The sequence below is a fragment of the Sander vitreus genome, chromosome 20 (assembly GCF_031162955.1).
Source record: "Sander vitreus isolate 19-12246 chromosome 20, sanVit1, whole genome shotgun sequence".
NCBI classification, from domain to species: Eukaryota; Metazoa; Chordata; class Actinopteri; order Perciformes; family Percidae; genus Sander; species Sander vitreus.
In genome coordinates this window covers 17,664,768-17,689,075 of record NC_135874.1, presented here as the reverse complement: position 1 = coordinate 17,689,075, position 24,308 = coordinate 17,664,768, and the positions used below count along the sequence as shown (strand labels likewise).

General features: G+C 43.7%; 1 protein-coding gene across 2 annotated transcripts in view; it reads left to right on the top strand.

Moving 5' to 3' along the window:
- LOC144535707 (cysteine-rich motor neuron 1 protein) overlaps positions 1 to 23,256 on the top strand; it is a 33,414-nt gene extending 10,158 nt beyond the window's left edge. Inside the window, exons 4-15 of one of the 2 annotated variants that reach the window (XM_078278301.1) lie at positions 3,763 to 4,005; positions 7,343 to 7,522; positions 9,810 to 10,013; positions 10,843 to 10,971; positions 11,313 to 11,466; positions 14,960 to 15,081; positions 16,494 to 16,712; positions 18,060 to 18,275; positions 19,430 to 19,651; positions 20,482 to 20,604; positions 20,998 to 21,176; positions 21,586 to 23,256. In XM_078278301.1, coding sequence (XP_078134427.1) covers positions 3,763 to 4,005; positions 7,343 to 7,522; positions 9,810 to 10,013; positions 10,843 to 10,971; positions 11,313 to 11,466; positions 14,960 to 15,081; positions 16,494 to 16,712; positions 18,060 to 18,275; positions 19,430 to 19,651; positions 20,482 to 20,604; positions 20,998 to 21,176; positions 21,586 to 21,780 — 2,186 coding nt within the window. In that variant the 3' untranslated portion in view covers positions 21,781 to 23,256. The remainder of the gene's footprint in view (positions 1 to 3,762; positions 4,006 to 7,342; positions 7,523 to 9,809; positions 10,014 to 10,842; positions 10,972 to 11,312; positions 11,467 to 14,959; positions 15,082 to 16,493; positions 16,713 to 18,059; positions 18,276 to 19,429; positions 19,652 to 20,481; positions 20,605 to 20,997; positions 21,177 to 21,585) is intronic. The other variant, XM_078278302.1, reaches the window with a different exon arrangement.
- The last annotated feature ends 1,052 nt before the right edge of the window (positions 23,257 to 24,308 follow it).

Genomic DNA, 24,308 nt, shown 5'->3' with positions numbered 1-24,308 from the left:
CAGCTGTCTATACCACAGGTCTCCTACACATTTGCTATAGATGAGGGTTATCTTTTGATGTATAGTGTCCCCTGAGTGACAGTACACGTGACAACTATTCAGTTATGTTTCCCAGTGCTTTATGTTCAGTGCCCCAGAGCAGAGTATGTTCACCCTTTTCATATGCATGTTGTGCCTGATATAACAATAGACCATGCATGGTGTTGATCTCTAAGGCACGGGCCCTTTAGCAAGATAGAAGTCCTTTGCGCTCTCCGTCAGAAAGGGTGTGTTTCAGTGGAATGCACACACAAAAACACACACACACACACACACACACACACACATATATATATATATATATATATATATATATACACAAATATATGTGCAAATGTGGACCTACATGTGGACATACTCATTACCTCACCCAAACATGCTCGTTCAGAGCTGCAAGCGGTGTTACTCAGGACACGGATCACATTTTTCATCTGCAAATATTTAGCCAAAGAGCGAGAGAGCAAGGTGTGCAGGCAGCAGATGCAGGCCTGCTGGCTGCTGCGTGCCTACGCCCGCCTACCTCAAGCTTCTGACCATGGTGTGAAGTTCCCACCCAGTGTTTCTTCCTGGTGACCCCATCTGTGCCTTTTGGCCTGGACCCCCTCCCAGACCTGCTTCACGGTCCTCACACATATACTCACACACGCTGATACACATGGCAAATAATGCTGACTTTTTCAGCTGTAACTGCTGGTGGGCACAGGGCCAGGCCCCCACAGCTTTATGTGAGAGACGGCACTGATGTGTCCCTTTTGCGGAGCAACTTTATAAAACCTGAGGACAGACCAGAAACCCACGGAGGGCAGCTGGACTGAGACGGCTTTGTTCTCTGCTGACTTGCTTCCAAAGTCAGTCGTTGAACAGAACTCACATTGTGCGCTTTTTCCATGAGTAAACTCAGGCTGTCAACACAGCCTCCTCTGCCTAGACGAGCCGCTCTGGTTCGGGGAAAGACTGAGCTCCTTGTACCCAGACTTTAAGAGAAGAAAAACCCATTTAGATAGGAGGTGTTTTACTTTCTTCAATGAGCTGCTGAGATGCCAGAAATATGCATTGTTAACAAAAGAGACCAGTCTGTGGTAATGAAGCAATTTCCGTATCCCACTTATTCCAGACCAGCGTTTGTGTGGTTGTGTGTGTGTGTGTGTGTGTGTGTGTGTGTGTGTGTGTGTGTGTGTGTGTGTGTGTGTGTGTGTGTGTGTGTGTGTGTGTGTGTGTTTTCCAGGTTGTGTATTGAGGTTTCATTCTTTGCTATCATACAGTCATTCAAGAGCATGTTCCTAATCTGCAGAGAGAATTTATCAAGCATACCAAATCAGGCCTTTTGTGTTCGTGCAAGCTGGAGTATGGCCACTATTGTGATACGAAGAGTGGTTCTGTGGTTGCTGACTATCTAATTACAGCCATTTATGCTCAGAGATAGAACACAAACAGCATAGGATACAATCCATTTGCTGCTGACTTTTACTGTCCTCTCTATCTGCCTATTGTGCTTATGAATGTGCCAGCTAGAAAATTATATTAATTGGACGTGCAAGGGCTGGAACCTTTTCCATGGATGGATATAATTCTGTTCATTTGAATGACAATGGTATGTCTGCCAGCTGCTTTTCCCAGCGCACTTTAACCCCAGTCATTATCACAACTGAAAGGGTAATCAGCCTTCTCTGGGACACATACAATACACAGAAGGTGTTTTTCAGTGCAGAACGTTGTGGAAGATCGTCCCAGGGCATTTTCTATTGCTTTAAACAGTGTGAGGTTTTCATATGCAAAACCAGTCTTCAACTGAGCAGCAGCAGACTTAATTAGACTTTTTATTGGAAGTAAAACATTCACCAATCAGCGCTTCCAACTGAAGTTTATTTAACTCCAGCTTAGGAATTAGGCCAAAAACCGTTAAAAAGGTTGTAGCCTCCCTTAATTCAGGGGTTTTCCCACTCATTTTCTATGACACTATTCAGCTGCTACGTTTATCAATGAGAGCTTTGTGGCAGTCCTTGCTGTTCCCAAGTTGCTTGAGTAAACAGTACAGTACAGATACCTCACACTTCTGCTCTATTTATCTGGAGCCAGAAAAATTCAATGTTTCCTTTATCCTCAATTTCATCTGTCAGAAATGTTGCCCCCCCACCCACCAAAATACAGCAGTCACAGTCATACAGACCCATGTTTATTCTAGGTCAGACATCAAACGGCTACTTAACCGAAATGTAGGCAAAGCATCAGGTCATAAAGAGCTGGAATGGTTGAGAATATACAGTACCATTCAGAGGTCCAGCTCTGGAGTTGAGGACTGGCAGAGCAGAACCATTATCAGGGGATCAGAAGTTTGGACCCCAAACTTCTCACTGGTTCAGTTTCCCACATCTTGTGGCAAAACCCAGAGGGATCCATTTACAGGTCTTCAAATGTCAGGGATGAGGCATATCCTCTGAGAGACTCATGTTGCACCGTGGAGCCAGCAGCAGTCTGGGAAGACCATCAAGAAAACTCAGCTTCTGGAAACACGACCAAAACCCCAAGCGCAACTTCAGCCTACATCAGTCCCTCTCCTCAAAAACCATATGCATGCAAAGATTGTCAAGTATTTCTCATTACTAAATCAAAATCCACTCCAATGTATCTTTCTTATAAGGCAGTCATTACATTTTCTCCTTTAAATGTCAGTGATGACTTAAACTAGATGTACGATTACCAGATTTTCCTCTTCCTCATCTTCCATAATCTCTGCACTAGTTAACCTTGCCTTTCCACTCTCCTTCTCAGCTGTCAAAGTGCTACACAGTGTGTATTTACTGTGCTTTCAGCAGGGGATCTGGGAAATTACTTAGTGATTGATAATTATAGGACGTGAATCTGCTCTCCCCAATCCTCTTCTGCATGCACTGTATACATTACAGTGACACTGAGAACCAAAATAAACATGTCCCTTTGGTTTGGGTAATCCAATCTTTGTAAGGTAGCTACTGTTCTCATACAATGGCTGTACAGAGGGGCGCTGCACTTTTCTTTTCCAGAACAGGCTCCAAAATTCACCCCTGAGCCCCTTGCCCAGATTTCTAATACCCCTGCACCCCTTTTCCCTTTTAACAAGGGCTATCAGAGCTATTATGTTGGCTCTGGCAAATGAAAAGACAAACACATCCTGGTATGCTAAATGAAGGGGAGATTCTAAACTGGCAAGAAGAAAAGCTCTGTTGAAGGTTGGCTGGTATTAATGACTGGTTTTAGAGCGTGAGGGGCTGTTTGGATTGGAGCCTGGCTGGGTGGGATCAGAGGCCCGTAGACAGGATATGCAGAGAGCCTTGTCGTGTCTAGAGCGCCGCTCTCACTTCTCTGACAGGATGCTGTGAAGCTGTCACGGACTGAAGTGGGGATCTGATGACTGTGCACAGAGTTTGTGTTGGGTGACTGTGTGAACTTAGCCTTTAGAGACTGTAACACGAGTAGTGCTGTTCCAACTGACGCTATGAGTAGCCCTTAAACCCACATGTACACACACGTGCAGGCACAGAAAAAACCCTCCTGCCTCTAGGAGAACAGTGTGGGCACTGTCAGAGCCTAGAGCAGTTGAAGGTTCTGTTACAGAATGCCTTACAAAGGAAGAAGAAAAATTGATGAAAAAAGAAGTCAAAAGCCGTGTCTGTCCCTTTCACTATTGTATGCTACATACCCACATATATCTTAATGTGAACATGCGTCCATGTCTGTGTGTTTCAGAGGAGCTGAGGTGTGCCGGGCTGACGTGTCCCACTCTGCAGGTGCCCTCCTGCCCCAAAGGTTCAGTCCTGACCAAGAGTTACACGTCCCCTACTGGTTGCTGCCCCTCCATACTGCCCCAGTGCACTTGCGACCTCCGTGCCTGCCGCAAGCCCCAGTGCCTGAGCGGACAGCGTGCCGTGCCACTCAGCCAGGCCAGCGGTCAGCCAGGAGACTGCTGTGATGTCTTTGAGTGCCAGAAAGGTGATTGCACTAAACTGCACACACTACACAATCTATTTCGATTGGTCTCCCACTGGGCGTAGCATTGGCACAGTCGGTGTGAGATTCATTGCCTTTGAGGGAGCAATTATTTTCCTCAGAGGAAGGCTTTTCTCCCTGCTGTCCAAATGTCCACAGATGAAAATGAAAGTTGCTGATTGGATAATTACTGTTGGGCTGTTTATCAGGCTGGGCCGATGCCTGCCAGGGTTAAAACCATGGTTCAAAGAAATGTTTGCAGGGGTGTATTCACAAATATTGTTATTGCCTGAAGGGATCTTAAATATAATGGGTCTTTTAAAGCAGATTTCTGGTCTGAAATACGCCCTTGCAAAATGTTCTCACCTGGTGAGAAAGAGACAGGAAATGCAGAGAAAGAGAGGCGACAGAGAGCAGATGTTGAGCACATATAGATAGACCTCAGCACTCTCTGACATGCCCCAGAGGCAGCCAGAAGAGTCAGGAAGGCAGGGAGGGGACCTGTGGTATTGGTCTGTTTACTCTGCGCTCCCAACAAATATTCGCTGTTTTACCAACAGAACAAATTCCCATTCTGGCCCCTCCACATGCATAAATGAGTGCTGTGTCCCGGAATGAATGGACTTAACGAGCCCAGTGACCAGAAAAGTGCTTAGGTTACGAATTTGCTCAACAGAAGTGCAGTGTCAAAGGGTTCCTGTCTGGTCACACGTCCAAAGGGAAAAGGTTCAACAGTTCATTGATGGGAATGCTTTTTATGTGCTCCAGTCTGCCAGTGGGGAGGGTAATCAAGTCCGGCAGGCCGGCGGGGGCTGAATGGCAGACGTGGGGGCCATGGGATCAGTGTTTTGATAACAAGTGTCTGCTGCTCTTTGGGCCTGGGGCTTGATGCCTTTTGTGCTGCCTTTACTGTCCGTTAGGCCTGCATGACTGCGCCATGTCAGAAAGCTCCACAGACAGGGACAAGGACACACACTGGGCCCCCTAGTCACCTCCCCAGTCCTGCATTGGTCCCCAAAGCACTGGCTACAAATACTATATGGTATACATGTATAAAGTCTAGTGTAGTCTAGTGTTTCCTCTAATGGAACACACTTTAACACGGCCCTCTCATTGTCTCTGCATGTCAGGCTTGGACTGATTAACTTGTTTCCATTGCCCACTAGGCTGAGGGCTCATATTTAGTCAGGGTCAGTGTGTGCAGTGACAATAAATCCCACCTGTGTGTTTTGGCCTCTGTCAACGTTAGATTCTTTCCACTGTTGGCTGGAGAATGGCTGTATCTGGGTGGCAGAGAAAACCTGGCAGCACCGTCCTGACCTGATGTCACCTGATGTTACAGATTATCCTGTTTGGTCCTGTTTAGATGGGGTCTGCTGTTTATCAACACTAGCTGGCACAAACTCTGCATACTGTGTCCCCTGTAGTGAGCCCTGGATGCAGAGTAGGTTCAGGACTGGAGATCACACTGCTCAGGGGGCTCAGCTTAAATTGTTTATAAATACACAACAACAAAATCTTTAGACATTGACAAGTGGTTGTTTTCTTTACACAATTTAAACTCATCTAATAAACTGAGCTGATTAAGTATCACTGCCAAGTTGATTTTAATAAATCACCTTATTATTATTCTCTGGGAAAAAAGTCATGTTTCCCACTGTGGTTTTGCTTCTTTTGCCTGTAAACCAGGAGAAGCGCCAGTATGACAGTCCATTATGAATGATTTAGAGCGGCTAAGGGTCAATGTTTTATGGTCCATCCATCTCCACCCCCAATCCAATCCTCAATTTAGAGAAGACTGAACATCACAAAGCATGACTGGAATTTAGACTCTGTGCTGCAAGTTGTTTTAGGGATTACCATTAACAAACACTGCGGAAATCACATGTGAGCATCCCGTCATGTGACTTCCTATTGCTTCTGTGAGCGTTAAAAAACGTTGCCGTGCCTTTTGATTTTCGGCCAGCTAAAGTGCTTATTGCATTTTCTCTGCTTGGTTTTGCTGCACGCAAAGCAGGATGACAGGAATACTGAGAGAGAATAGTGCTGGATGGAGCTGAAAGAAGAAAGGAAGATAATAAAAGATCAACAAATCCCTGCTCTACTTTCAAATCAGTTGGCCCACATGCTTTGTATTAGAGTGCAGTGCTGTTTGTCGGAAGGCATGGGGTCATCGGCGCAGACGCTATAAGTCTGCAGTCAAAGGCATACAGATGCTGCCGTAACCTCTGCCTCTCATTTATAGAAGCCGCCGGCCCCACATGTGTGCAATGCATTTACTTGCCTAACTAGCGTAGCTACTCCTCTATAAGTCTGGAGACTTTCTTACATAACCACATTGCCTCACTCCCCTAATGTTGGAGCGGGTTTAATGAAAAGTTGCTGTGTGGTTTGTTAAGATCTTACAATTTTGAATCACCCAAACCACTGTGGTACATTTGAATGTGTAATCTAGTATTACCATTGAGATGTCATGCTGTAATCTTCCTGCTCCTTTGGCTACAAAACAACCACCATTCATTTCAAATAATGAATCGTATTAGTTTTAAGTTGTAGAAATTGCAACTTAGGATGTTATTGTAGTTATTATGCATACAGACATGTATGCACAGATTCAGACACTTTAAGGGCCAAGTGTTTAATGAGCAGGTCCCGTACGTATTCTGGTCTTTACTGGGCCTGTTGTCTGGACACAAGATCGGACCTGTGCTGTAACCAAGCTCATTTTATTTTATAGACGGAACACGGCCAAAAGAGGTTCTAAGTGCTTGGATGCTTTTGGGAAAGGCAGGCCAGAGCATTGATTCACTCCACCTGCCACCAGCACACTGAGTCCAGATTCTGCCAAAGCTTCAGACCCACTACTGTTCTCTTTTACTCACCTCTGCAAGAGTTCGACGCCTTTTCAACACTTGATAGATCCCTGTGAAATTCCTCCTCATGGACTTGGCTTCATTGTCTGATAAATGCCATTTCACCCCACAGGCTTAACCTCAGCCATCAGTGTCTGCCTCAGGACCATTAGGTTCAGAAGATAAACGTTTCCATCAATGGCAGAAAATCAATGGATGTGTTTATGTATTTCTAATTGATTGTATACCATTGTGATAGGCTCTCACTGATCAAGCTTGACATTTGTGATTACAAACTGCATTTTTCTGTCATATAGCCATGAAGACAAAGTCCTTGTGTTAATCTTTACAAATTGTGATGGACACCTGACAGAGCATGGTGCCCTATTTGTCAACTGCAGTGTGTTAAGCATTATCGTCCCCACATGGTGTTTAGTTTAAGGTTGTCAGCAGCTGTCTGATTCTTCTTTTCCTTGGCTTCTCCTCAGTCTCTCCCAAATGTGTCCACAATGGGAAGGAGTTTTCCGAGGGCGAGGTGTACCGCATGGACCCCTGCTGGCTATGTCAGTGCCGCGGAGGAATCTCCTTCTGCTCCAAGGCGGAGTGCGCTGAGCTGGACTGTGAAAACTTCTATATTCCTGAGGGCGAGTGTTGCCCTGTCTGCATAGGTACACACCTTTACCTTAATATTTTGTTAAGAAGTGGCAACTTAATTCTTCATTACACTAGAATGGGAGATTCTGTTCTACACTTGTGCTTTTGAGGTTTAAGCCACGGGTGATGTGGCACAGAGGAGAAGTCCTGTGTGGCCAGCTGGCAGAGTGGAAAGATGACAACAGGAAAGGTAGAGGTGATATCAAAATCCACCATGCCCGACACCTCCAGTGTGACCCTACCTTAATGGCTTCCTACATAACCAGTTTCCACAGTTGTTAACATACCTGGCATACAAGACGCACACTAAAGAGCCAGCCAGGGAGTCTTTTCCACTGGGGAGGCTTAAGAACATAAAAACCCTCTTTCAGAGTGTACGGCTTGGCTTTATAATATCTGGCTCTGGGGCTTAATGAGGGGGGGCAATTGCAAAACACATGTGTTCAAAGCCAGGTAGGGAGCATTGATATGTGCACTTGTTAAAAAATGGGGTTGCAGTGCATATGGCAACCACATTACAGTCTGCCAGAAGTCAGTGGATGGAGACAGTAGCCAGTTTTAGCGTCTGCCCGTTTGGCTACAATTGATCGGGTGCATGAGAGCGAGGGGAGAAGACAAAGAGCAAGACTGCATAGGGGATCATTTTAGATCAGTGTTGGAGGTACACCTGGAATATATAGGCATTTAGATGGTATGGAATGCTTTCATCTTTTACTTATGGAAAACTGCTCTTACTTAATGTATGGCTCACTGTGGAGACTGTAAGGCTCTTAATCTGGATTAAGAGATGTACAGTATTTAAAGCTACCTGGTGTGATTATACTTAAACATGTACTAATCAATATTTAACAGTAGATCAAATGACTATTTGCAATGTCAAAGGGATTAGTTGTAATGATACGCCCATAGAGAGTTATTACTTGACATTAGCATCTTTCAGTTTTGGTTTTATAGCCCATGACTTTACTGTTTTGGTTCATTCTTATCAGACAGACAAAGTTAGTGCTTAGCTAGTGAACATAGTGCATAGGTATTTAGCAGATATTTTAGTCATAAGTTGGTGGAGACCAAAAACAAAGCTAAAAGGAAAGTGAATATTGGAGGTAGCCAGAAACACGACTCCATGTCTGCTGGATGAAATTTATGAATTAATAATAGATCAATGCTGTGTATTCAGCTTGTCCTGAGTGGCCAAAAGATTAATGAATGCAGGTTACAAAGACAACCTTGGCTTGGACTTGGAGACAACACATTTTTAACAGGAAGCAAACTGAAAGATGCAATCCTGTTGCATTATGGGAAGTGTAGGCTTCAGGGTTTTTGGAGTTTGACCAGTACTGGTGACAAAGGAATCACAATACTGTATATTGGGGTCTGCGGCATCACTTTCTACCACTCTTTTTTTATTTTTCTCGCATAAGTCCCCCAGCTACATGGAAGTGAAGTGCTAAAATCCTGAAGCGACCCTTCATTATGAGGGTCATGGTACAGCAATAGAGAAAAATAGATCCTGTTCAGGTTAATCACAGCCATATGGATGGAACCTCAGTAGCCAAAACAGATATGACAAATAGGATCTCTGTGCACAAAACACAGCACCCTTTCTCCCCCTGACATACATCCAGTTAGCCGCACCAAACACATAAACACAGAAATATGAACACACTTTTGTTTCATACAAATACACAGAGAAAATGCTGAGACTACCTTCTAACCTGCATTTGTTACCAATAAACAGTGTAACAAAAACAATTAAAACTGTTTATAGTAAATGAAAAAAGACTCCCAGAGCTGGGCTCAGGCATCATACATCCCCTCCAGCTGAGCAGAATGGCTTCCCAGATTGGCTTTTAAACTGTCCCAAACTTTATGGTTCCTACTTAAGATTACGTGCTACAGATCTAAAATTCACTGTGGACACTGTGGGGACCAGCAGTTATGAACGTAAACCCCCTTGCTGTGTTTCAAATGATCAAATCTCTCTCAGGACGACACGGCAATACTCGTCTGTCTTGTTTCAATTTAAATCCCTATGTATGTTGTTGCAAAGCCCTACTTATAAAATGCAGATAAGTCATCCAAATTCAACAGCTCTTGGTGACAAGCCAGTTTCCATATCTTGTTAGCTCCCTCATGGAGTATCCTGCTTCCTTCAGCTCTGCTCTCACTCAGTCTCATGTTAATTCAATTACAGTAGAGGATGTACCAAACTATACATGTGACTGCTGAGAAACGGATCAGAGATTCACCTCTTCTCTCGCTCCATTCCTTCACCCACAATGTGTCTTTCTTTCCTGTCAGATGTGGAGTTACTGTCAATAGACAGCACTAAGGCCAGTTGCTGGGTAAATAATAAGCTGCGGGGCCATGAGGAGCAGTGGAAAGAGGACGATTGCACCTTCTGCCAGTGTGTGGATGGGGAACCGCACTGCACGGCCATGGCCTGCAAACAGAGCTGCCAATACCCTGTCAAGATCCCGGGAGAGTGCTGTCCCTTCTGTGAAGGTTAGAGAGCTGTGTTGGTCTTTCGTATATATCATATCTAATGTATAGTTCCATATCTATAAGAGGTACACATTAGCCCACATACCACGTCGGAGGCTCCTGTGGCCCTGCAGCTTTGCTACAGAGGACATGTTGGCATGGGCTCATTAAAGGGGAGGCCACAGAGCATTCTTTAAGCTGCAGGGTTCTTTGTGTTCCTTTATTACCCTTGCCCGCCAAAATGAGACCCACCTGTGTGTGAGGCTTTTAACGCAGGAGCCTGCATAATTGAAGTGGATCCCTTTTTTGTGAGTGTAATTAGTTACAGCTCGTTGGGCTGCTCCTCCCACTGAATGTGGCAAGAGACGTTTGACGGGAATAGCTATGGTGCATGTCTGTGTGCTCCAAACTGTCCTTATTCTTTATTGTGGCTTCACAATAAAGCTGGCTCTGATTCAAGAGGGTCTGTCTAACATCAGTCCAGGGGACACTCTTATTGTCTTCACTGGTAGTCCTAGAGCTGAAACATGCTTTTTAGACAAATTTAACGTATTAATGGGAGACAGTTCCACACAGTAAGACGGAGAGGTATAATCCCCCTTACAGTGCAACCCACCCTGCTGTAATTGCTCTACATTTATCTGTAATTACTGTTTACTCCAAAATAAGAGCAGTGTAAATAGGTAGCTATTACAGTTGGCACAAAAAGCATTGAACACCTGAGGGCATCCTAGCACACTTATATAAAAAATAGAAAGAAATTTATAAAAGAAATCACAGTTTGTTCTTTGTCGTATACTGTTGCTCTCATGCAAAGTTCTTACCCTCCATCATCTCTTTTGTTCTCCAGAGCCTTCCTACGAAACAGTTAGCCCCATGCTATGCCCTCCTCTGGTAAACTGCTCCCTGTCAGGGAATGACTGCCTCTACGGCTTCCAACAAGACAGAAGTGGATGTCTGCTCTGCCAGTGTCTCAACAGTAAGTTCACTTTTCTCACTTTACATTGAACCTAAAGGGTTAACATGTTAGGCACTGACTTACAGAAGCATGAACATGATACATTTCTTCTAAAATGCTGCTTCTTGCATTAAAATGGTGCACGCTGTATTTACCTGTTTGCTCATGCTGATGTCAAAACAATCTGGAGCAACAAAGACATGTTCACATTCATGACAGCTTATTTTTGTACATGGCTACAGTCTTTGAAAGGTTCTCTGTCACAAGAATATTCCTGTGAGCAGCCCCAAAGCAACTCATGCCTTTGCCTTTGATGGATTGTTGCGCCCTTGATCAGAAGACCTCTCCCTCAACTCTTTCAGATGACTCCTGCCCTGACCTGGGAAAATACTGTTCACTGCAATGCCAAATGGGCTACAAGAAGGATGATTTTGGCTGTGATGTGTGTGAGTGCAGCATGCCCGTGCCCAAGTGCCGACCTTTGACCTGCACTAAGACCTGCCCCTATGGATATGTGTAAGTACCCCCAGTGACACCGTGGGTTTCTCATCCCCCAAGTCCAGCTACATGTGTGTGTCATCCGTGTTTTCAGCCTGTTTAAAGGCATCTGTGGCTGACAGTGACGTGACATGCAGATATATGAGGAACTATACACTTTGCTCTTAAATGCTCATAAGCTCATAAAACCTAAGTGGATAGTTTGGAAATTCTGTTATGTCGATGAGAGATTGAGTTTTTCTTGGTGGAAAATGTTTGCGTCTTGTGTTTAAAGGGGTTTAGTTTTCATAAATTCCATTAACAAAGTTTTCTCCCAGTCACCTCCCGTATTTAAATTGGTATGGTTGAAGAAGGAGCTAAATACTTACATTATCAAGTGATGCCCAAAGGCCAGTGGCTGCTTAGTCCTGGTAAAAAGGGAAGTAGAACAGGCTATTGCAACAGTAGTTTGGCTTCCAAAGGGCCTACCTTGGTGGCCAATCCCAGGTCTCTAAATCTGTGTTTGTGCATGTTTGTGTGTGAGTAATTCACTGTGGGGTCCTTACCTCTCAGCTCCCTGCAGCTCCTCTCCTCCTAATCCCATTTAACCCAATCAAATATCTGGAAGTGCTCTCTACCCTCGACGCTCGGTCCCCAGGCACCACTCTCATTTCATAAATCATCGTTCCGTCTAAATACAACGATCAAAAACACATCAGGACAAAAGCAGCCTTTATGAAACTTATACAGTTGGCATTCTTTTGGGTATCTCAACCGTGCTCTGTGAAGCCACGGCTCAAGATGGGCCCGATATGTCTGCGCTGTATACCAGAGGAGAGGAGAGAGGATGAGGGGGACCCTGTGGGGAAAAGAAGAGCAGGAAGTCCTGGCTTTATCCTTCATAAGCAGCTATTTAGATCTAGCCTCAGAAGTCTGAAATCCTCTGAGAGCTTGCCAGCCCTACAATGCAGATCTGTCTCCTCACACAGGACTTCTGCATGCAGCCACCACAAAGAAACAAAAGGCACAAAGGATCAGGCCTCCAAAGCAGGATGACTGTAAACTATGTGCAACTATGTGCTGCACATTTCTCTCTTGTGTTAACATTCGAGATGAAGGACATTCTTAGGGCAGTTCTTGCGACTGAAGTTATGATTTCCATCCTTCATAGCTCAAAATCATCACTTTGGAATAAATAGCATTCTTCTGGCCATCACAGTTGCTGCACACTGGAAATTGTGCCAAGCCAGCAGTCCCAGGGCCCCAGGGCCCTTAGTGCCTCCCCGAGCCCCTCTATCCCCCTGGAGCCCAAAGCGCTGCTTGGCATTCCACACACCATCTTCAAACAAAGCCTTGCTCTAAGGTTGCAGCACTCTCTGTCTCTGTATTTGTACAGTGAGGCACTGGCCAAGTGTTGTTTCAATAGCTCTTATTGCTGTTTCAGCATAGATAGGGTCTTCTGTTTGCCAAGCCTGTGATGCTCTGTCCTCTTTATAGGACGCAACACCGTCCATGGGTTTGAGGGCTTCTTTTATTTATGCTGCCCTGGCAGATGAAGATTAATGGAGTCATTAATCAGGCCTAATGATGCCACTGCTTCATAAAATGGGTATCATCACTTACACTGCGGGAGAGACACAAGAGAGAGGCTTGCTGGGTGAGAGAGGCTGAATGAGACAGGGAGGGATAGAGAGGATGTCTTAAATGAGAGAAGACTACATACAGGTCATTCCTTCATCTGGGTATTTGACAATTTATCAACCTGCAGCTCATCCATGGTTTATTAGGCAGATAATTAGATCCAACTGGCTTATTTCCACCCTCTGCAGCTTCTGCACTTCATGCTGCTCGTGTGTCTTTGTATGTGAGGATATCCTTTTATTGTTGCTTTGCTCGGACAACTGGACTCGTTTTCTGTCTTTTTGTGTACTGATCAATCAACATGCCTATATCAGGTCTTATCTGAGCACTGCTCTTTGGTGCCGCCAAAGGCTTTTGGAGCAATTCAGATGGCAACAGGGTGAATTAAAAGCATCTGAATTGGCTTTAGATTGCTCCTTTTTCATCTTTGGGTTGGTATAATGTGCAAACCACAGGGATGTCACGTGTTGGCCTTTTATTTGGCCTTCTTCAAAGGCGGCTAATATAGAGAGGGGAAAGCTGGCCCAGATGTTGATTATACCAGACTTGAGCATCTGGGTTTTACTCAGTCACAACACAATGTTGCTCCATAGACCCTTGTTCATCTTGGAGATATCCTCAATGTGAAGCCATTTTTAAACTAGCAGTATGGCATCTTTATGCCTCCGTGCTGGTGATAGCCATGGCCGGAGGATGAAGAAATTAGATTTTGGAGGGTAAAGGTTGTTGTGACTTCACAAAACACATTTCAAAATTAGAATCAGAAAGGGCTTTATTGCCAAGTACGTTTTTTACACATACAAGGAATTTGTCATGGTGTTGTTGGTGCATGTCACACATTCTCTGAATATAAGAAGGATAAAAAGAATATAAACAATATAAGTATAAAAATATGCACACAGTATGTATTAATAAAGATACAAATGTAAATGTAAAATAAATAATAAAATAAGATGAACAGTAGTAAAAAGTAAAACGGCAGAGTAACAGTGGCATGTAGAGCCAGAGGTGTAGTGTGGAGAGAGTCAGGGTGGTTTCCGGGCCTTGTTGATAAGGCTAGTGGCGGAGAGGAAAAACATTTGGCGTGTGGTCCTGACGGACCTTAGCCTCCTGCCAGAGGGGAGTGGCTCAAAGAGTTTGTGGCCGGGGTGGGAGGGGTCAGCCACAATCTTTCCAGCACGCTTCAGAATCCTAGTGGCGTATAGGTCCTGGAGCGGCGGCAGATTGCAGCCAATCGCCTTGTCAGCTGACCGAATGACACACTGCAGTCTGCCCTTGGCTTGTCCTTGGCAGTGGCAGCAGCGTACCAGATGGTGATCATTTATGGCCATAACTAAAGAATTCCTATGCTAATTTATGATGTATTTATGTTTATATTCATAGAAATGTCTAACAGGATAAAATGATGAAGTGATGACATTTAATATCCAAAAGGTCAAAGGTCAACCTCACTGCAACATCATAATGTTCTCCAAAAACTCTTTTCTGCCGACTATTCAACGCCATAACTCAGGGACAGAAGGAGAGATTGTGACCATATTTCACATTCGGTCAGATACTGAATTGTAAAGATCTTCTGTGCTGCTGGTTTGAAGATGTGTCAAGCATCCCCGTTTTACAACATCCATATTTGAAGCATTGTCTATTTGCATAGCTACAACTCTGCGTTCTATCATTCTATTCATCTGATAGTCCACCACAAGTTCATTGGTTTTGCTGATATTAAGGTGATTGTCAATTTTTGAAGCTAGTACTCTGTACTCTCCTGTAAAAAAAACTCCTGTTACTCACTGGAAATGATTCACTGGAATACAGTGATAACTTCCATTTCACCAAAAAAATACACTTTTTATATGTGTGCTTCATCATGTGCATGTTTGTTGCCTCGCAGGAGAAACAAGCATGGCTGTGAGATGTGTCGCTGTGTCAAGTGTCCTCCCTTCACCTGTGACAAGCACTGCAGCGACGGCTATCAGCAGAACAGGAAGGGCTGCTCCATCTGCATGTGTAAAGGTAAGTGACAATGTTTCTGATAGTTCGGGGATGATTTGCTGATGCTTTCACAAGATATCGTGATTGATTCAGTCCTCAGAGGATGAACCGTGCCGATTATGGCGAGATCTTGACCTTCCCTCTACCACGGCCAAACTTCTCATACATAAAAAATCTAAATATTAAATGGGTAGACTTTGTATCTTTAACCCATATCCTGATATATCAATATATAACCCCTACTTTTAATTATTCATAGCTACATTTTAAGAGTCATGCATCGAGTTACCTCCTGATACATAACTACAGTTCCACCACAAGGTCTTAGTTTTAAGCAGTGTAAAGGGTAGTGGGTGGAAGGAGATAGGAAAGCTCTGTCTGCAGAGTTGACATTCTGCCACTAAGCTGCAGCTTTGATTTCCTTTGACCTTCAGCTGCTCTACTGTGGAGACTTTTATGTATGTTTGTTTTGATTTTTGTTGGTGTTTAGCTTTATCCAGGGGCTGTGTGTGCGCAACTCAAATTAGATTCCCTCAACCCCTAAGTTTAAAGCAAGTATGCAGATGTCATATTTATGCTGCACCACATTTTATATGATGTGTTTATTTTGCCAATAATGCTGTATTATAAATACTTCAGCTTCAAATATACTTGGTGGTTTTCCTGTATGGTGAGGTGATCAGTGCAGCTGGCTCCTAATCTCCGCAAACAGGGACACACACAGACTTAAACCTAAAAGTTGCTGTTTACCTCACTTTGAAACTCTTGTATCAGTCTCTCTGTAGACTTTTAAAATATTCAGGGATAGGAAACCTTTTTTTTGGAAGTATGTTTTTCTGTGTGTGTTGTTTTTTAAGTATTTAAATAAAAGAGAAGCGACAAGAAACATCTGCCTGAACTCTGCTACACCGTACAGTCCACTGTGTTTGTTCAAGATCCCAGTGGATCCCTACGAACTTTAAGAGCCATGCTGAGTTTAACACATGCTGGGGCCCAGTTACGGGCAACTTGGGCCCTTCATAAGGTCTGCAAGCCCCTCAGTTATACGTTTTTTTTTTTGTTTTTTTTGTCAGTTGGTAAGAATTGTGGGAGATTAATAAAGCTTTCTTTGTGGCTGGATTATAAATGGATTATTGGGACATAAATACGCAATGAAGGAAGATCAAATATTCCTGACTAGTGTATGTTCCAGTATACTGTATGGAACCATTACCACTTAGCGCTCACTTTAGCCTCTAATGAAATTGGACCTAAGACAATAATACTGGCCCATTTTACTGTAAATCATAAATGTACTTAATGAAATTTCCAGAGTGAATTTCCAGGGTTCCTTGACAAAGCAGACTATATGGCTTTTTGAAAATGTGGACAGCTACTCCACCAGTCCTCAACCATCCCAGTAATGTCTGTGCCTTTAATGCTTGTGTCTCTAGAAAGCGGCCATGTCCCAAGCACCACTCCCCCGGCCCCGATGCCCAGCTATTGCCTCACCTCCAATGGGCACCGATATGAGGAAGGTGACAGCTGGCACGACGGTTGTCGTGACTGCTACTGCCACTCTGGACGGGAGATGTGTGTGCTCATTTCCTGCCCCGTACCCAGCTGTTCTCACCCAGTTGTAAGGCCTGAGCAGTGTTGTCCTACATGTGAGGGTATGTCAAACTTTATTTTATATCCAACTTTAAAGAATAATATCAGTTTTAAGTTAGATCCAGTTTTAAAGGACAATTCATAGTTATTACAGTCTCGCATTGCCAGACCTTCCTCCACAGCGCTGCGAAGGAGGGTCTGGCTAGTCCACACAGCATTCTGGGATGGGAGAATAACGTGCTCTGGTTTATTGGCATTTCTTTAAGCCAATCACAATCGCCATGGGTGGTGCTAAGTGCCGGGCAGAGCCACGGTGCTGCTGCAAAATAGCCTCAGGAAGGAACTTGTTTTAGTGGAACGTGCTTGTTTAAAAGTTGTTTTAGTCGTGCAACAGAAAACTCAGATTGGACAGATAGGTAGCTGTCTGGATTTATCCTGCAGAGATCAGAGGAGCAGTTAACCATAGTCTTCATAAATCCAGAGTTTAAAATTCCAACACAAAGAAAGTGGAAGATAGCAGGACATCTGGCCGAAAAGAGCGTGATCCGGCGGAATTTCCGACAGCACCAGAGCAATCCCGGAAGTGGAACATCATGGATATAGACTATGGTTATTATAACTTGGGTCTTATATATGTAGTTTTAGCCATTATTCCTGTTGGTAATAATGATAGTGTACTCATCAAGTTAATTGTTAAGGTCTGGTAATATGGTGACATCGCTCAGAGGAAGAAACATCACACAGTCAGATGGCTTTAAACAAAAATGACAAAAATAATGGCCAGAACTACAAAAACGGGACCCACGTTCTGGAAATACACAGTATAGAGTCCCCTTAACAGCTCAATCAAGTTGAGAGTCGAGAGTTTTGAGTCATTAGCTAGCTTTTAGGCTTTCTAGACTTGCTGGCCACTTAAACTCTCAAACACACAGTCTCTGTCTGTTTCTCTACAAATGGAAGGCACACTGATCCACACCCACACTTTCTTTTTTAATCCGCAACCCTCCAACTCATGCGGGGTATTTATGGAGGAGTGACTCAGTTGGCTGTTCAAATATTTAGGAGTGAAAGAATGTCTACAAATTTCAGAAGCTATACACACTTTACAGTCAGGGGACAACAGGCTAACTCTTTGCAGATGTCTGCTACTCTGCTGGACAGAAAGATGTTTTCAACTAAACTAGAGTGAAAACACAACTTGGACACAACCCTAAACTGCCTGAGGCTTCTTTTTAATGGCTAGTGGTCTCCCATGCATCTTTATTCTAGTAACCTATGACTCTGTTACTCTCTCGAAATGGTTGTTTCACTTCATTGTGCACCAGTTATTAGTATGGGCTGAATGCATGTGAATTTGATAGCACACACGTGACTGTTTCCTCTCTTCTTCTCTCCTCATTCTACTGTAGATGAGTCAGGCAGCGGTCTGCCAGAGGGGATGGACATGGTGGTGTGCAGAGCACCTGGGGGGGAATTCTATGTGGAGGGGGAGACCTGGAACCTGGACGAGTGCACAAGGTGCACCTGCAGGAAGGGACGTGTCCTGTGCGACACTGAAGTGTGTCCACCGGCTCTCTGCCAGACACCAATCAGAAACAAGAAAACCTGTTGCCACGTATGCCCAGGTAACAGAAAAAAGGCTAGAGGAAAGCACGGGTAATTTCAGATAAAACTCAGCATGGGTCACATCAAGTTGGGGTAGTGGCTAGGGAAGTAAAAATCTGTTTTGGATGTGCTATCAGCATGTGGTTTTGGAAGGTCTTGCATGTTGCACTCTGTAGAGGTTTTATGTCAGGCACACAGGCTCATAAAGAAACCACCAGCCAAGACCGGTTGGATTTACATAGTGATCCTCCGGGCAGGCAGCAGTACATGCGAACTGCTTTCACCCAGCGGCCCACACTGGAGGTTCATCCAACTCCCTTATAGCTGGAAGGGAAAGAATGTACCAAATTTTACTGAATCTGTGCTATTCCTCCTTTTTCATGGGAATAAACTTTTGACACAAATGTCTAGGCGAATGCAAAACCACAAACATATTTTATTTACAACTGTACCCAAACACTCAAGCCTCTTCTCATACACTTAGAATCAACATATCCCAAACACTTACAAGCATGAGGCCCACAAATCAGTAATGCATGACTGCGCCTGAGAGCTGCTTCTCGAGAATGCCGGCCCACCTTATCGCTGCATCTCCTTTCACAAAAGCAGATTGTCAGACGCCACCCTTTGATATATGTATGGGCCTGGTCACCAGGAATGTGGGAATAATACACATCTCACTGACAGGCCCAATGATGTATGTGTACAGTAGGGTAGTACAGTGTGTACATGCTAACTAAAGGCTTTGGTCATGAGAAGGCCATATATCTCAGGGCCGCAGGGTCTGATGAGACGGAGAGATAAGGCCTTCTGAACTGACATCTGCCATATGGAGACACTTGTGTTTAACATTCAGTAAAGCATCTTATCTTGAAAGTAACCCTAAAGGCCGAATAACTTCAGTGGATTGAGATGTTTTACAGCTGGGATAAATGCAGGAGTCACGTAGAAGCTGGTCTCTCCATATAGTTCTATATAATTTAGACAAAATTACGTTATTCCTTTGAAAATGGCAGTTCTAAACAAGCTAAACCCTGGGCTATAACCTTACTTTGCCAAATCATATTAAGCGAGGAAACAGGCTGGGACATGACTTAGCACACAGCCCCATGTCTTACCTTAACCTTTGTGTATTTTCATTATTAACCCTATTTATACCTGTGTGCAACCACAGAGGAGACACTGAGCGCCTTGCTGCCAGTGAACAACAGCCAGCAGGAGTACTGCATAACCAGCGATGGGGACGTGCTACTGGCTGGGGACTCCTGGAAGGCCAACGCCTGCACCAGCTGCACCTGCAACAATGGCACCATTCAGTGTTTCTCTCAGCGCTGTCCGGCTGCCAACTGCAGGGTGCCTGTCTTACGCAAGGGCCAGTGCTGCCCACACTGTCTCGGTGAGTATTTAGGTGCGTCTCATTATAGAGAAAGCTGCATTTATACAGTAAGTATATGTGCCAAAGATGCCACTTTGAGTATTTTATTACACAAAAAATATACACATCTTTGAGTTTGTATTGCATACTAAAATGTGGTTTACGTAACACTTCCACAAAGTGAGAACAAGAGCTGTCAAAGTTGTGCAAAACTACCATCCTTATAATAAGTGGTACCACTGGAACAGGGCAAAGCCTGTTGTTGGGAAAGTTATAATTAATAATGCTACATGTTAAAAAAAAAAAAAGAGGGCGTAGCTGAGGGAATGCCAGTTTCCAGACTGAATGTGTATGTGTTTGTTCATTAGACACAGCCACTCTGGCGCTACATGGGCAAACACCATCATTCGCAACAACATTCCATGTGACATACATACACACTCCACTCGGAGCAAAAACATTCCTCGAGCATCCGCACATTCACACGTGTTTCCTGACCCCGGCTGAATCGACCTGTAACACTCTCTCTGTGGCGGCACAGGAAGGCAAAGCTCCATGTCAGCTTTTCCTATAGAGGAAAACCTCAGCATAGGCTCCCATTGTTCACCCTGATATGTAGCCGTTTTCTGGCCTTTGTTTTTGTTATTTGCTCTCTGGAAAACAGAGCTTTTTACGTAATGCCTTTACAAAGCGGTGCAGTGGAAGTTAAGGGGACAGTTCCTATAAACACAGCTTATCAACTGAGACACCAGGGAGTTCATACACTAACTCACAGTTAGAAATGTTGATGTCTGGAATGTTTTGCATTACACCAGCGACATTTGTAATGGATCTTACTCCTGTTTAAACAGAAATTACAACATCGGTGCCGGTGATGGTGTCTACCGACGCCTCCAAGACAATGGTCCCTATTACAGTGGAGAGTGCAGTGTGGATGACCACAGTCACTGTACCACCCATCATTGCCGAGACAGGTAACTGCCCACTAAATCCCTCCACACACACTCCTCTCCTTATTCCCTGTACACTGTGTAGTGGTAACCCCATCCTAGTTATTGGCGTCATTGTATGCACTCTTCCTGCCAATCCATGCAAATGTTTATACCAATGAAGGATGTTTGGGATGCCTTGATAAATGAGTGAAAGTTCTACTAACTTATGTTGAACTAAAACAATAATGATGAATGGACTCTGGGTGTCTCAAGAGAGATCATGCTTAGCCAGAGTTGATTTTTTAAGTGTTTAGTACTGAGCTGAGATTTCTGCCAAAAACAAAGAAATAAGATGATTTCAATTAAGATTTGGTAAATAGGGTGGGCACGGTAATGAAAAAGCTATCGAATATCGATGTTGTCTGTGTCCCGCAGATGAGCCAGGTTTGCGTGAGAATTACCCCAGCCAAACAGAGATGGCCATCATCTACCAATCAGCAGCCTGGATCCTGGCAGGTCTCCTCCTGGCTATCATCATCTTCCTCGTGGTGGCATTACTCATCAACAAGAAAAAGAAGTGGGTGCAGATGTCCTGCTACAGTGCACCAAAGAAGGTGAGAAGTTAATCTGTAAATCACATGAATCAGCTCGTTGTTTTGAGGGCTTAAAATGACAGTGTGGACAGAGTTAATCTGTGGATGGGTCACAGGGAGTTTTCCTTGATCTTCCAGCTTCTGCTACAACCAGTGCTAAAACTGTCACGACATTAGGATTAATGTAGTTTCCCCTCGTGCTGCACTTTTAACTGGAACAAGGTCATGTCCATCATAAAGTCTACAACTCTACCGTGAAATGAGATAGTAGTCAGAAAATCTGAATTCGTCAGAGAGTATTCTCAGAAGCCATCTAGTGCAAGCTGACATAAATTAGTAAACCTTCATCACCTACAGTACTAGCCATCATGACCTGAATTATGGCTTCAATCTAACAAGGGATTATGTTCTTATTCCTTTCCCTGCTCAGACGGTGATCCTAAAGAAGCACGTAAACAAGAACTCAGTGGTCTACATGGAGCCCTCCAAGGAGAACAAATTTCAGAATGTGAAGAATGACTGCAGCATCATCCATTTCTCTCCAGAAATGAGCTCCACCTGCGCAGACAAGATGACCATCCCCAGGGCCAAGCTGAGCATGGGCAACGACTGGACAAAGCGCTAAAAGAAACACACATACACACACCGCTCAAACTCTGCAGATCAGAGCTGTCTGGCACCTCCCACTCTCTCTTATTGTTGTATCCATGGTGATTAGCGCAACAGTGCACACACACACACACACACACACACACACACACACACACACACCTTGGGTGCCGCTGACTTGTTCCCACCCTTCTGTCTTTGTGAAACTGAGGATGCTCTACAAGAGACAAAGCAAGTGACCTCGGTTTCTTTTAATACGTTTCCATATTGTTCTGTGTTTGGATCTTTGTGGTGGAGTGAGACGCTGGGAGGTGGATGCACGGGTGGACATATAAAGGACACAGCCACTCCGGGCTCTGCTTTAAAACAGAGAGGGAGGCAGCCAGAGAGGCTCCTCGGTCAGAATCAGACTTTGACTGTGAACATTGTAATATTATTGCCTCCTTTTGAAACTGGACTTTAAGGCAACAGGAGCATAAAAAGCTTTAGGACAGGGGTTTGGGCTGTAGTTAAAAGGGGGTGTCGAGGATGCTGCGCCCCTCTGAGTTCAGCAGTGCTTCATGGAGGTAATCGTTTTTTAATTAGCAGGGAGGCCAAAGGAACTGATAATCCAATTGGATCAAATTGGGTTCAGCAGCCAAATCATAAGTCAACAGGCTTTATATAGACCCCCAGATCCAACCCCCCTGCTTTAGAATGTGTGGTTTCCATCTTAGTTTTTTGTATATTTTTACAGTATTTGTACTAGTTGTAGTGTTGTTCTTGGCCATATCTCGTTATTATTATCGGTGTCTCTGTGGGGCACGATTGACACATTCCCGCGATCAAGTTCAGGAAGGACCGCTTCCCAAATAATAGCCTAGTTTCTACCTTCAAATGACCTGAGTCATTCCATTCAGAAAACTGCAATTCTACAAAATTAAATAAGTGAGCTTCCGCAATACAATGAATCAAGTCGTACTTCATCATTACAAAAATTGCAAGTTCGAGTAGAGTGATGTTCTTCCAGGAGGAATGTCATTTTATTGACTGCAGAGTGGTGCCAGACGCTTTATCTGGACCTATATGGAATGCCTTTGATACCATGCCTCACTTCATAACTTCATTCACAGCTGTGAGTGTGTGAGTGTTTGTGTGTATGTGTCTGTGTGTGCGTGTGCGTGTGTGTGTGGAGCTACTGTTCACACCGAATGTTAGCGATAGTATTGATTCATTTTAAAGCCTTAATTCTATAGCCTTAATGCATATATTGTTTTCATTGAATAACTGTGTTTGCCCATATCAAGGAAAAACAGTAATATACTGTATTCACCCAATATTAAGATGAACAGATGTTCATTGTTGTACTGATGCTTCTCATAAACTCTTCATATACAAGTGAATTATGTGATGTGGAAGAGCGTAAGTGGAGCTTGCTAGTAACTGTACATAATGGTACACATTACAGAGCATGTCAAAGAGACGTAGCACTTTTCTTTGGAGCCAGTTTTTTTTTTTTAGAAAGCTCCCTGCAGGATTCTTGTAGGGATAAAGTCCCTAATCAGGGATTTGATAGGCATATTAAGCCCACGGAGATGTTAAACCACTCAAGTGAATACGCTGTTGCAGCTAGAGGCTCCATACCAATCTGATCAGTACGGGCGGGGGGGAATAGAATCTGAGAAGCATTACGAAACAAACTGGGGTTTCATATGAAAAGGTTTTGGATCAGAGTTCTCAATCCATTGCCAATTTCTCAATACAAAGACCTTTCTGATGCCAAAATTGGTTGGAGACCAATTCATATTGAAGTGTTTTAAATCATGACTATGTGCTTTAAAATGAAGAGGCAACTGTAAAAGCTTACGCAATTCTTTGTTCTTCTATGTGTAAAAAAAGTAGTTTAAATTAGTAGGACAGAAGAGTACCTTATTTATTTTTTCACATAGCTTTATTTATTAATACTATAGTTTGAGATTTTTTTTGAACTTTTGGTAGCCAAAGCTGCTGTACATTGTAGACTATTTACCATTTCTATCTGCTATATTCTATACAACCTTATTTATTTCACTGTTGAAAAACCTGTAAATATGTTTCCCTAGATGATGAACTGTAACATTTACACTTATTTTGAAAAATAAATGTGTGAACCAATGTGGCCCGCACGGATGGTACTGATAATTGACAATCTGCATATTGAGAATAACCTCATAAGCTAATGCTTGTCCTTATTCTAACTGATACTTATGGATCCAGTTATTGCTCAGTTAAGACAGTAGTTGGGAATGTTTGTGGTGTTGTGAAAAGTCAAATTCCACTACTTTTGAGTAGTCTGAAGGCTTTGTGCTGCAGTGTAGGCATGGGCCCGTATGAGATTCTGACGGTATGATAACCTTCAGCAAAAATATCACGGTTTCACGGTATTGCAACGACAGCTATAAATGTATTATTTTTTTGAACATTGAACACGATGTATTTTATTTTTAAACATACTGCACACTGGCAGGGAGAGGAATTTCTAAACTACACTTTCTGTTCTTGTTAAATTTTACTGGTTTTGAAACC